This window comes from Typopeltis vanoorti, chromosome 3 (assembly GCF_054136105.1).
Source record: "Typopeltis vanoorti isolate ZY-2024b chromosome 3, IOZ_Tvanoo_1.0, whole genome shotgun sequence".
Classification (NCBI taxonomy): domain Eukaryota; kingdom Metazoa; phylum Arthropoda; class Arachnida; order Uropygi; family Thelyphonidae; genus Typopeltis; species Typopeltis vanoorti.
Window position 1 is genome coordinate 13,793,161 of NC_143551.1, and position 13,057 is coordinate 13,806,217.

General features: G+C 35.0%; 1 protein-coding gene across 3 annotated transcripts in view; it reads right to left on the reverse strand.

The window, feature by feature from the left end:
- Nucleotides 1-13,057, reverse strand: part of LOC150107933 (telomere length regulation protein TEL2 homolog) — a 284,799-nt gene that overhangs the window by 69,101 nt on the left and 202,641 nt on the right. For all 3 annotated transcript variants that reach the window (XM_090415456.1, XM_090415457.1, XM_090415458.1), the window contains one exon: nucleotides 9,900-9,991. In XM_090415456.1, the coding sequence (XP_090271582.1) occupies nucleotides 9,900-9,991 (92 nt within the window). The remainder of the gene's footprint in view (nucleotides 1-9,899; nucleotides 9,992-13,057) is intronic.

The window sequence follows — 13,057 nt, forward strand, 5'->3', positions numbered from 1 at the left end:
ATAAAAAGAAAATAATAAATATCGAAGAGTGCTACAATGCCGTGAAGGAAAAAGAGCAAATGCTCTGAGACATTAGTCCCACATCTGCTACCAGCTATGTTAATGTCATCAAAAAGGAAAGTGATTCCGTTAGTAACCCTAAGACAGAAAAGAGTTTCACGAGAGGAAGGAAAAAACTAAGAATCTAGATAAGAGTGAAGGGGACAGAGTTGGATCAGTCAACACCAATCGTTTAACAGAATGTATAACTATGAATGAAGTTTGATTATTAGTCAAGCAAGAAGTCGAGCGTCTGCAACAGCCTGTCATGGACCGCCTTGATGCTATTCTAAACCAACTGGCAGCGGTATCCATGAAAACTTCTGAACTATCTCTCCCTCGGACCGAAAGGACTACTGAGATAGTACGTCAGGAAGTTGAAAGGCTGCAACAACCCATGCCAGCCATTTGGATGCTGTGATGAAGAAGCTGGAGACAGTACCAACTCAAGATTCCACAGTGTCTCCTCTGAGATCAGAGAGAGTCAGTGAATGAAGTGAGAGAAGGGAACCGCCTAGGTGTTTTAATTGCGACAAGATTGGGCATCTTGCCCACAATTATTTTAACAGCAAGAGAAGATCCAGCAGAGGCAATAATGATGAGTCAAGGTCCCACATGTATGCCAACAGAGCTTGGGAGGGAGATCTACGAAAACAGAAACAATTCTCGGGAATAGTAGTTAAGGGAAGGATATGTGGTAAGCATTGCGACGCATGACTAGACACAGGATCCCAGACCTGTATTATTTTGGGAGATTACTTCAAAAGGATAGAACCCTACGTGAGGAGACAAATTTCATATTTTAAAAGGACAATAAGACTATCAGGAATTTCTGCCTCCACAATTCATGCGACCAAGTCAGCACATTTGAGAGTATACTTACCTGAATTCAATGTGTGTGTTTGGCATGAGTTTTTAATCCTGCCCAAGATTTCTCTCCCACACGTTAAATTGATTTATTGGTAATGATTTTCTTGTGAAGAACAAATTCTCGTGTGACTACTCATGAAATGAAGTACATCTTTTGAGAAGAAGAACAAATAAGGAGAATCAAGGATCACTGTGTTCGAACAGACTCGACATAGGAATGCAATGCAAAGATGATGTAGAGCAGATTGAGGGAGTTGGAGAAAAGTTAATATGCAGTCAAATTGATTCAGAGGAGGCCTCCACCTCAAGAGTAAGAGATCATTCTGAAGGCTTATTGCGCATCAGACGTGATACTACTCGTTGAGCTTGGTAATGCAGGAGGAGGTCTGGAAGAAATTTATCCAAGAGCGATTGGGATCAATTTTATTAGTGTTATTAACTGGTCTAGAAAGAACAGTAGAAAACCAAGGTACAATAGACACGCTCCACATAGAGGACAACACAACCACAACAATGGAGAGTTCACCTATGACCAGAGAGTGGAACAATGTAAGATGTGAAGGAGAAAAGGGTGAATCAAGGAATTTTGTTCAATGTAGAGATAACCTGAGACCCAGACGAAATAGGCAAGTCCTCTCCAGAAATTGTGCATAGATGAAAAAAAGGAAAAAATTTTTTTGGGGAAGGGGAAACCTTTGTTAAATCTTGAATGAAAGGTTTATTATATTGTAAAATATTTCATTCAGATTTAACAGGTACAAAAATTCCCAGAGAAATTGCTTGTATATAGGTATAAGTGAAATGGTTGATAAGAAAAACGAAATAGTCATTTAATTGTAAAGTCTCCTATGTAATATAATGCTAAGTGTTCTTGTAAAACTGATAAGAGTTGAAAATTAGTGAAAGTTATGTTAACATGAGAAAGTTAGATCTAAGTATACAATGAGATAATTGGCTTAAAGAAATGATCCCAGGCAGTCACATACGCGAGGTCCAAGTTGCGCAGGTGGAGAACGTAACGAGGAGAGAACGGTACCAAGTGCAAGAATTTTGGGTGCTGGCTGGAAAAGAGTGACGTAGTACGGAGAACAGCTCAGCAAGGATATAGAGCTTGGTGACGCCAACTTGAGGCTCTTTTTTTTTGTTCTGGATTCCTATTCCAGTCATTCCCGGAGAAGGTGCGTGAGAGTGGTCGAAAAGAACGATGTCCAGTGGCAGCTATGCAGCCAGATTGCGATCCAGTGTGGGCATAATCATCGGTACAGTGGAACAGCCAGCGCAAACCGATCAACATGTGGAACCACATGGACTGAACCTGGAAGTGCCGCTTCGCCCACATCGGGAAAAGGTGATTCATGATCGTACCCACTAGTTTGTCCTATTTGAAGATAGCCGACTGTAAGAGAGGGCAACGAGACGTGAATTTTTACGGAAGATCGAGAGAAAAGACAAAAGAGATCCTGATGCTCGGTAATGTAGAAACTTTTCAATTCCTTTGTATGCAAGAAACAGTTAGTGTGCAATTATGTGCGGATATGCTCGGTGATTGGACTTACAAAAAATGAAATAGGACTTTAGCATCTAATTAACTAGTAGATTGTCTTAGCTCTGAGTAAGAATTCATGTACAGTGTGGTATTGCATTGCTAAGGAATGTTATAGCTTGATAGTTCTTGAATCTAGAATAAGATTAATGCTTGTACAGAAATGTTAGTTGCATAGGATGAAGTTAGAAATTTAAATAGTTGCAGATATTGTCTCACATTGTTTAAGACTAGGAGTATTAAGGTTATGTCTGGTTAATCAATTTCGTTTTGTAGGAGAGATTCAGTTTTGTTAAGTGATCTTAATATTTGTATATCGTATTAGAATAAACCTTTCTTTTTCTTATCTAACAAATTGCCTGATCTGTGAAACTCAATGCAGCAGTCATAAAATTAGAGCCAGTGCTAGTTAAATTGTGGGGATAGCAACGACTGGTAAGAGTAAAGATATACGAAGGTTTTTGTAATTGGGAATTTTAATTGCTTGATTATCAAATAGTGTGTCATTCTAAGTGTTAACTCCCTGACAAGGAAGATTCTCCTGTCTATTAATTTGTATGGCGCAGCTTTAACAAACAAATTTTTAATTTGTTTCTCTGTGTCAGAATATTTTTCCATATTCTGACACGGAGTTAATTCCAGATTTGTATCAAAGAAATTTGACTCTAGCTGTGGGCAATTTCTTTGTCTACCAAGTTTTGCACACGTGAGCAATTTAAGTAGTGGCCACAGAGCGGAAAGGGTGAAAGCAAGTATGCGAAATTATATCAAGTAATAGGGAATTTCCCTAAAGATAATAATCGTAAATTTTAACAATAACAATTTATAAACACAACAAACACACACACAAGGTAAGAATATAAAGTAAAATAAAAAACCAGAAATATAACAACAGAAAGGTGAGAAGAAGAAAGAAAAAAGAAACTTATTAAGATAAGATTTGAAGACTGTGGATTGTACTATTTAAGAAATACATTTGATTCTTCAAAATGGCAGCAGTAAAATGGAACGAGTGAAGAGGAAAAAAAATTTATTCTGTAAGTTTTGAACTGTGAATGGGGCACTGAATAGCTGCAACAAACGATTTAAAAGAGAATGAGAAAATTATCAATGCCAATTCTGATGAACAGTGTCCACAAAAGATATTTGCAGAAAATGAACATCTGTGTGAGAGAATGTTGGTGGAAGATGGATCATTAATCGACCTAACCTTTCTTTTCTGTACTGAGCCAAATATTTTTAGGGAGCTCTTAGGGACACAATCCAAAATTTGAGATACGATACACAATACTGTTACAACTTCTGCACAACCCTATGCAGCCTACAGAAATGCACAAGCCCGGTTCCATTAGTGGTGCTGTTGCATTTGATATTGTGCACAGCCAACATTTGCATGTGTATCAGTAGAGAGAGCTATCTAGCTCTGTATGAGTTAACATGCAGTGTGTGTGTGTGTGTGAGGGGGGGGGATTATGAAAACCATGTAGCCGTATTAGCACTTCACAAGGTTGGAATGCAACCACCTCTTATTTTCAACATGCTAAACACTAGAGATAAGTAGGATGTTTGTGTATCAGACTATTAACTATTATAATGATACAGAAGATATATCTGACCACCAAAGAACAGGCCGACCTAACTACTCTATGATGCAACAGCTTGTGAGGGCTACATCTCCACTGTAATCTGTGAGAATGCAGAAAGTCATGTCCTGAGAGATGAATGTTTCGCAGTGAATGATGTCACGTGTACTAAATGAGGACTTGGAGGAGTGAGCCTATCATCATTCTACTGGACATTTCCTAACACCACAACTTATGTGGCAGAGGTTATAAAATCAAAGGCACTTCTCTGGCTGTATGTGAATAACAGATACAGAGATATTTGCTTCACAGATGACAACATTTTGAAGAGTTTGATCACCAAAACAAGCCAGTGCCCTGAATGGTTGCACAGCACGTGCCATAGTATCCAGGATTCAGAGAGGACATCACTCTGCATCCGTGATGGTTTAGTGGGGTGTAATATCAGGGTATCCAAGTTGCATTTCTGTGAGAAAAGGGTCAAAATCTCTGCCAAAGTGTATCAAGACACAATGCTGGAAGTTGTGGTATAGCCGATGATGATGATGATATACACCTAAACCTCTTTTTATACAAATTTTTTTTAGGCAAATTCAGAGTTATGCGAATTGGGATATCAAAAATAATTTTTTTTATGCGACCAACCTAAAGTCTAAGTTAGGAAAAAATCCGTAATTCAAGAAAATTCTGAGATTTTTTTTTTGCATTCTTGTTTCATCATCATCATCATCATCAAATTCCTGACATTTACCCTCAAGGGGTGTACAGGATATGATAGTACTAAATGAAAAATTTACATCATTACTAACTTCCTACCTATTTCTGCCAAATCAATCTATTACCTGTCAAAGCTACAACATTGTCATCTCTTATATTTATATATCTATCTTCTAAGGCACTTTTTACCATATCAATCCACCTATATCTTGGTCTTCCTCTGGGTCTTTTTCCTGCCAACCTGGCAGAGAACACTTGTTTGGCTACTCTTTCCTCGCCCATTCTGTTTAAGTGACCATACTACCTAAGATTAGCTCTGCTAACGCATTTCTGGATGCTGACAATGTCAAGTTCTTTCCTAATATTCTCGTTTTTAGTATGATATTTCCATTGATGCCATCTGTTCACACCTGTAATCTTTCTCAGGACTCTCATATCTGCGGTCTCTAGTCTTTGGTCAAGTGTTTTACTTCTGACCCAACTCTCAGATCCATAAGTTAAAACTGATTTGAACACTGTCTTCTATACAGCTAATTTAGTGTTCCTACTAATTTCTCTCTTATTCCATAACAATTTATTCAATTGACTTCCTACCATACCATACCAGCTTTGTTGATTATGTTGTCTATTTATATATTTGATTTACAATCTTCACTAAAAATCGTGCCTTAGTAGCTGAAAGGTTTTACTTGTTCTATAGGTTCATCATTCACAATGCAGCTGATATTTTCAATGCTTCTACCTATTTTCATTATCTTTGTCTTGTTATTGCTGACCTTCATACCATATCTATTACAACAGTTATTCAATTTAGTCAGAGAATCTTGCAGACTTGTAGCAGATTTATTTAGAAGTATAATATTGTCTGCATAAAGCAAAGAGCTGACATTAACATCTCCAATTTTGATATCATGTTTAATACCACTTTCCTTCATAATGTGATCCATATAGATAATGAATAACAGAGGGGATAATGTACATACTTGTCTCACACCAGATTTAACATTAAACCATCTTCCGGTACTTCCTTCAATTCTAACTACTGACTTGCAACTCAAATAAAGACTAAGTATTTCTTGATATAATGCCCCTTTGACACCATATAATTGTAGAGTATTGAATAGCTTCTCTCTTGGCACCTTGTCATAGGCTTTTTACAGATCTACAAAACTTAAATACAGATCTTTGTTATATTCCCATGACTTTTCAACTATTTCATAAAGTGAATATCTGATCCTGACAGCCTCTATTTGGGCTGAATCCAGCATGTTCCTCACCAAGTTTCTCTTCCACAATCCTTCTCAACCATTTCTCAAGTATACTGGCATAAATCTTACCGGGAACACTCAGTAGAGAAATACCTCTGTAATTTTCACCATCAGTTTCATTTCTCTTTTTATATATGGGTACTATGAGAGCTCTACACCAATCATCTGGAATTCGTCCTTCAGATGATTGGAGTAGAAATCTCAGAGTACCCATATATTTCATTAAGAAAATTCTAAATTCTACGAATTTCATTTATTGATAATTCCCCGAATTACATAACTGATTGCGCATAAGAAAGCAGTTCTTAGTAGTTTGAATTTGGTGTTTAAGTAGACAAGACAGTTACCGCATTTTTTGCATTTGCATTTTTAAGTGAAATCAAAATAAAAATCACGTAATAAAATCAATAATTTTGCCAAGAAATAATAAATGGTAAGCATATGTAATTTTCAAACTTTCATTTCATTAACCGAAGATTTTAATCCAGCCCTCACATGATGTTGCCAATAACCAAAAAAAAAAAAAAAAAGGAAAGCCGTTTCCTTGGATATAAAAATTCAAATTTTAGATAGAAACTATCTAAAAAAACTTCAAACTGGCGAAGGTGTGATGGCTGTGGGTAAGGTAAGCATTTTGGAGTCCATGATCAACTGTCAGATCTATAAAGAAGAAATCGAGTGCGAAATTATCATCCTACACAAGAGATGTTGTTCTAGAAAAGGCCGAAAAAGCTTTAGTGATGTGGATAGAAGATAATGTACAAAAAAGAATGCCAGTTGACAGAAATTCCATCAAGCAATCAGCATTGAGATTTTATAAACAAATTAAAAAACTGCAGCCAGATACTTCATCTCAATCAAGGAAAAAATATGAATTTCATGCAAGCAATGGTTGGCTGGCTAAGTTTATTAAAAGACATGCTCTTCAAAATATAAAAATTAAATGTGAAATGGCTTCCGCTGATGAAACAGCTGCTGAAGCATTTCCACATTGCTAAAATAATTGAAGATGGAGGTTACTCACTTGTGAACAAGTTTGGAATATGGATGAAACCGGCCTTTTCTGGAAAAAAATGCCAAACAGAACTTACGTATCAAAAAATGCAAAAAACTGTTGGTAGGTTCAAAGCAGTAAAGGATCACACTTGCATAACACTTCTATTTTGTTTGAACGCTTTAGGAGATCAGATGTTAAAACCACTGCTCATAAATCGATCATTAAGACCACGGCCAATGAAAGGTGTAGATTTTCAAAAATTGCCAGTTCATTGGATGGCCAACAAAAAAGCTTGGGTGACCATTGATATTTTCACTGAGTGGTTCCACAAACATTTTGTGCCAGAAGTTAGACGCTATTTGAATGACCACGGTCTCGAATTTAAAGTGCTTTTGATTCTTGATAATTCACCCAGTCATCCTGCCATAGAACACCCAAATGTGCAATTTTTTTTTCTGCTGCCCAATACCACATCATTGCTACAACCTCTAGATCAGGGTATAATTGTGACTTTTAAAACATATTATGTCAGATGAACATTTCAGGACGTTTTGAACAAGCTAAATGATGATGAAACACTGTCAGTTATGGATGTGTGGAAAAAATTTTCAATTATGGATTGTATTGATCAGGTTCAATTATCGTTATCTGAATTAAGACCAGAAACTATGAATGCATGCTGGAAAGCTATTTGGTCTGCATGTGTTAAAGAGAATGCTCCTGTTCCCTTCAATCATACTGCAGAATTCCCCAATATAATAAGTTTGGAATGTGAACTTGGCAGAGAAGGATTCGATGATCTTACATCGGCAAATATCGAAGAATTGTTAATTGATAAACCTCTTAACGAAGACGAAATAGTGGAGATTGTTTCTGAGACTCCTGAAAGCAAAGAAGTTAATGATAATGATCAAGATAATCCTACTTTTACTGCTGATATTATTAAAGAAGGTCTTAAACTGGCCAGTAATTTAGGCAATTATTTTGCCTGACATGATCCAAATGAAGAACATGCTGGGAAGTTTTCACGTGAGCTTAAGTTGTTAATGTCTTCATAGAGAGAATTATATCACGACTTATCTAAAGCATCAACACAGCGATTAATAACTGAGTTCATGCCTAAAACTACTGAAATAACCAGTGGTACTTTTGTTCAAGACATGATAAGAAGAATTCCACAAGTTGATGACAATAATACCATATCTAGTAGTTCTAGTGATATTACAGTCTCACAAAAACAAAAGCTTTCGCGTTTATTGTCAGAAACTGATAGCGAATAACATAATTTTTTTATAGAATTCTTAGCAAACAACTGAAATGTTTTTTTTTTAAAGTTATTAAAATTCATTATATGTATGTGTTTTCTCCACACATACATATAATGTAAATAAAAATCTTATGATCCTAACGAATTTAATGTTTGTTTTTTTTCATTATTTTGCTTATATTTCAGGTTTGGAACCATTCTTCACTTTTTCTATGGAGTCAGTAGTTCTTTTTATGTGAATTCTATTTATGTGTAATTTTTAGGAACGTATCTATCGCGTAAAAAGAGGTTGTTTAGGTGTATATATGTATCAAGGGTTCCCAAACTTTTTGCTATCACACCTCCCTTTAGTGTAATCTTAATGTAAACACATCCCCTAAAAATCAATAGGGGAAGTGTATATGTTAATATTACACTAAAGGGTGTGTGTGATGGTAAACAGTTTGGGACAAAAATAATTATTTATCCTAAACAATTATATAATTGTTCATAATCACTTTAATGAGATGGATGTTGCTGCTTTTGACTTTTTTGAGGGCAGAATATTGAAAAACAGTCTTTGACAGTGCTAGGCGAATATCATGTCTGGCATCCAATCAATTTCTAAACTTTGTCTTCACACTGACTAATGTTAAAAACTATCCATTCACGTAGATAGGTTGCAGCAAATGGGATTAAGGCCAAAAGAGTATTACTCACCAAAAGTGGGTATGCAGCCATATGGGAAAACAAGAATTCATCATGATTTCGATTAATGAAATTTTGCCTTAGTAAAGATTTGCTCTGTAGTTTGATAAGTTCATTCTTCTTCTTCTTATCAGCATCATTCATCAAATTCAAATTGATTTGTAGGTGTAAGATTTTGACAGGTTGGATGTATGCAAAAGCAATGTTTGTGCCTCCTTCAGCAAGTTACTCACTTGAAATGTATTTTGGGAAAGGTGGATTTATTGTAACAATGTACAACTAAAAGGTTCTTCACATCTCCCCTGGACTATGGAGGTACATCTCCCAGTTAGGGAACCCCTGATATATATATATATATATATATATATATATATATATCAGGGGAAAGATATGTGTTTACACACATATATATGTGTGTGTGTGTGTGTGTAAAATTTTAATGAAATCCAGACTTTGCCAGATGAACTGTCAGTTAATTTGGCTAAGCTTGCTAAGTTAGTTTTCTGGTGTTTGAGAGGCAATAAACTTATTACTAACTTACTAAGTTAGTCAGTAATAAGGTTTATTACTTCTTAATATATTTTTTATATTTTATATTTTTTTAAAAATATATTTAAAAAAAAAAGTTTAAAATTCAAGAGAGAGTTTACAGATATAATCCAATGATTCATTATGGAGTGCTTTATGTAATTCAAAAAGAAGCCAATCCTAATATCTTCTCAGAATGTTTGTTTTCTTAAATATATACACCTTATCTGGTCTAATGTCAGCATGTATTCATCAGATAAGTGTGTGCATACATTATTGCTACCTTTTAGTAAATCAATACATTTCAAATAAAAGAGTGGTATAATTTTTTTAAAGGTTTTCAAATTTTAAAAGAATTTAATTTAAGCCAATAAATCTAAACAAGTATTTTGCAAAATACCTATCAAAATGTTTCATGAGTGGAAAAAAGAAGTAGCCAGCAACTGCAGCAAACTTATTTATCTGTGGCACTGGTTGCGGTTTTGATGGCCCCTGAATAAAAGCAATAATTTATAAATTGTACAGCACAATATTTAATAGTCTTCTAGTAAAGAATTTGCATTTGTGATGTAATTTACAATTATTTTTAGTCAAATCATTCAATATTAATATTAACTGGAATTTACTGCATTAGCCTGTAATAAGGAATAAGTAAGATCTCATTTAACTAGAATGTCTTTGAATAGAACAGGTAAGTGAAATAAATTATAATAAAACATTTATTTCCCTATATAAGTTTCAGTGTATATTATTTACAGACATAAACAAATGATGCATTATGGAGTGATATAATGTAATTCAAAAAAAAAAAAAAAAAAAAATGTAAATCTTATGGAGTTCAGATTGAGTTTAAGATCTATGCTTCTCCTGAAATATGCACCAGCGCCATATATAATCTAATATCAGATAAGGTGTGTGTGTGTGTGTGTGTGTGTGGTCACTCAAAACTATGGCATGGATCACAAGTTGTTTTGCTTGTACAACAGAGAGGCTCAAATGAAAGCAATGTATTCAATATGCATTGCTTTAACTGTTTGTGCATGCAAACACATTTTTTTTGTTTGCATACATGTATGCAAACACACTGTAGCAATGTATATTGTACACACATTGCATAATTTTTATTTCACTTAACTTTTTTTTTTTCATAGTAATCCCACAGACAGACATGAAGTTGTTCAGTGTAAATTATACTAGTACTTATGTAGCAAAAACCAGAAAGTTGAGGCAGAAAGAAGAAGAAACATTATTATTATTATTGTATGGGCACCTCCATGGAGTAGTACATGGCTTGTAATCTATTTATCCCAAATGCATAACTTTATACTTCTGAACATTAAACTGATACCCATTATCTTTTGCCCATATTGACAGCATATTTAAATCATCTTGCAAGCTCTCCACATCTCCTTGATTAACTATTACACTACCTAATTTTGCATCATCAGCAAACAACTGATGATGATGGATGGCATTACTGTTTAATTTGTACAGGTTATTTCCTATACCATTTACGTACAAATTAAACAGTAATGGTCTTAAGCACTGAAACTTGCAGCACACCATTAGTCACGAGCTTTCAGATGAATTCTGTTCCCCCATATGCTACTTTTTTGATATCTGTCCAGCAGCCACCTTCTTATCCACATAACAGTGTCATATCCATCCCCCATTTGTTATAATTTGCATAACAGAGTTCCATGTGGTATTTGGTCATATGCCTTTGCAAAATCAAGAAGAATCGTCATTTAGCCATTTCCCGCATCCAACTCAGCTGTCATCCCATTATAAATAGTAAATTAATAAAGCTAAAGCATGACAAGCCTTTCAAAAAGCCATGTTACCCCTTGGAGTATCATATTCTATTTCACCCATTCCTGAATTCTCTTTTCAACATATTTTTCCAGTCCTTTTTACCAAAACTCTTGAGATACTGATTGGTCTATAATTTGCCAGTACAGACATACAACCTCCCTTATGCAAGGGAATTATTTTGCTCTCTTTCCACCCCTCTTGGAACTCTACCAGAGCTGAGGCTTAAAAAGACTAATCAAAGGACTGCCCGTTCCCTAGCACATTCTTGCAAAATGTAAGCTGATATCCCATCTAATCCCACAAGCTGTATTCACATTGAGATTCTGCAATATCCCAAGAAAGTCCAATTCATCGACCTCTATTCCCATATAAGTCTCTGTCACATATGCCATAGCATTAGCTTCACTTGTCTAATATACCAATGCAAAGCGATCACTTAGTAACTCGACTATTTTATCTGCTTCTGTCATTCCAAGAATATCAGTACTCACTGATTAACGTTATTCTTATATATTCATTCTTCCTCCTACTTACCACATAATGAATCAACTCTCTGGGATTTCCTTTAGCCTGCTTGTGGCTGATTTCTTCTCATAATCTGATTTTTCCTTCCTTGACATACTGGTCACTCTTCTTGCCTGACTCTTGTACTGTTCATGAGTTTGCTGGTCACCTTTCTCCTTACATATCGTCCACAGAATTTTCTTTTTACAAAGCTCATGCTTAATGATATTACTCATCTGTCTATCTCCTACATGATAAACCCTCCATATCTTAGGTATACAATTTAATATAGCTTCCTCTAGATGCCCCTTAACTATCTCCCATGCATGCACTACTAACATCTTTCTTTTGCAGGGTTTTATGCCATGGTGCAGTGCTTCCTCCTAAGCTTGTCCAATCACCAGCCTTGTAATTCCATATATACACCCCTTCTTGACCAAATATTCCTAATTTTTTACAATCTCCAAAGTGAAGACAGTGTTATATTTTTATTTTTTTTATTTCTGTATTTCTTAACCCTTGCTTCGTCCTTTTGTTCATTACTTAAACTTCGTGAACCGTCATGAATGGTCAATTGCCTTAACTATCGACTGCCACCAGTTATTTATTTCTACTATATCTTATGTTCTCACTCTATAGTCTAACAAATTTATTTGTTTTACAATGCCGCCAGTTAGACTACGTATTGAGTGCAAAGTTAGGAGATTTTTAAACTAAACAAAGCAGATATTGTTAGCATTACCCACTTATGCTAATCTTTACCTTTAATTAGTTGTGGCTTGATTATTGATCACTTAAACTTAATCTTATGCAGGTTCAAAATTTTCAGGATAGTGCATTGACAGAATCAGTCCAATGTGTTGTTCACAAATCATTTAATTAAATCAAAAAAGGAATATTTACACAGTCTGATCCACATTAACATCTATATACAATTGCATTACATCCTTGTTAATTTCAATTCTTCCTGATTCAGATTTAATTCTATGTTTCTTCCCTTAAGGTTAAATCACAATCGAGAATATCCTGCTAGTCATACATACACAAACTGAAAATAAAGCATACCTTGAGTAAGCTTAAATCAATATTAATTTACATTATCTAGTACTTCTTGCTCTTACAATAATTACAGAGAGTTGAGATTAAGATGCACCTCGAGTAAACTTATTTCAATTATTAACTTACACTCTTATTGTACCTATAAACAGACACATTAATGTACATTCTTGCTCAGCCATA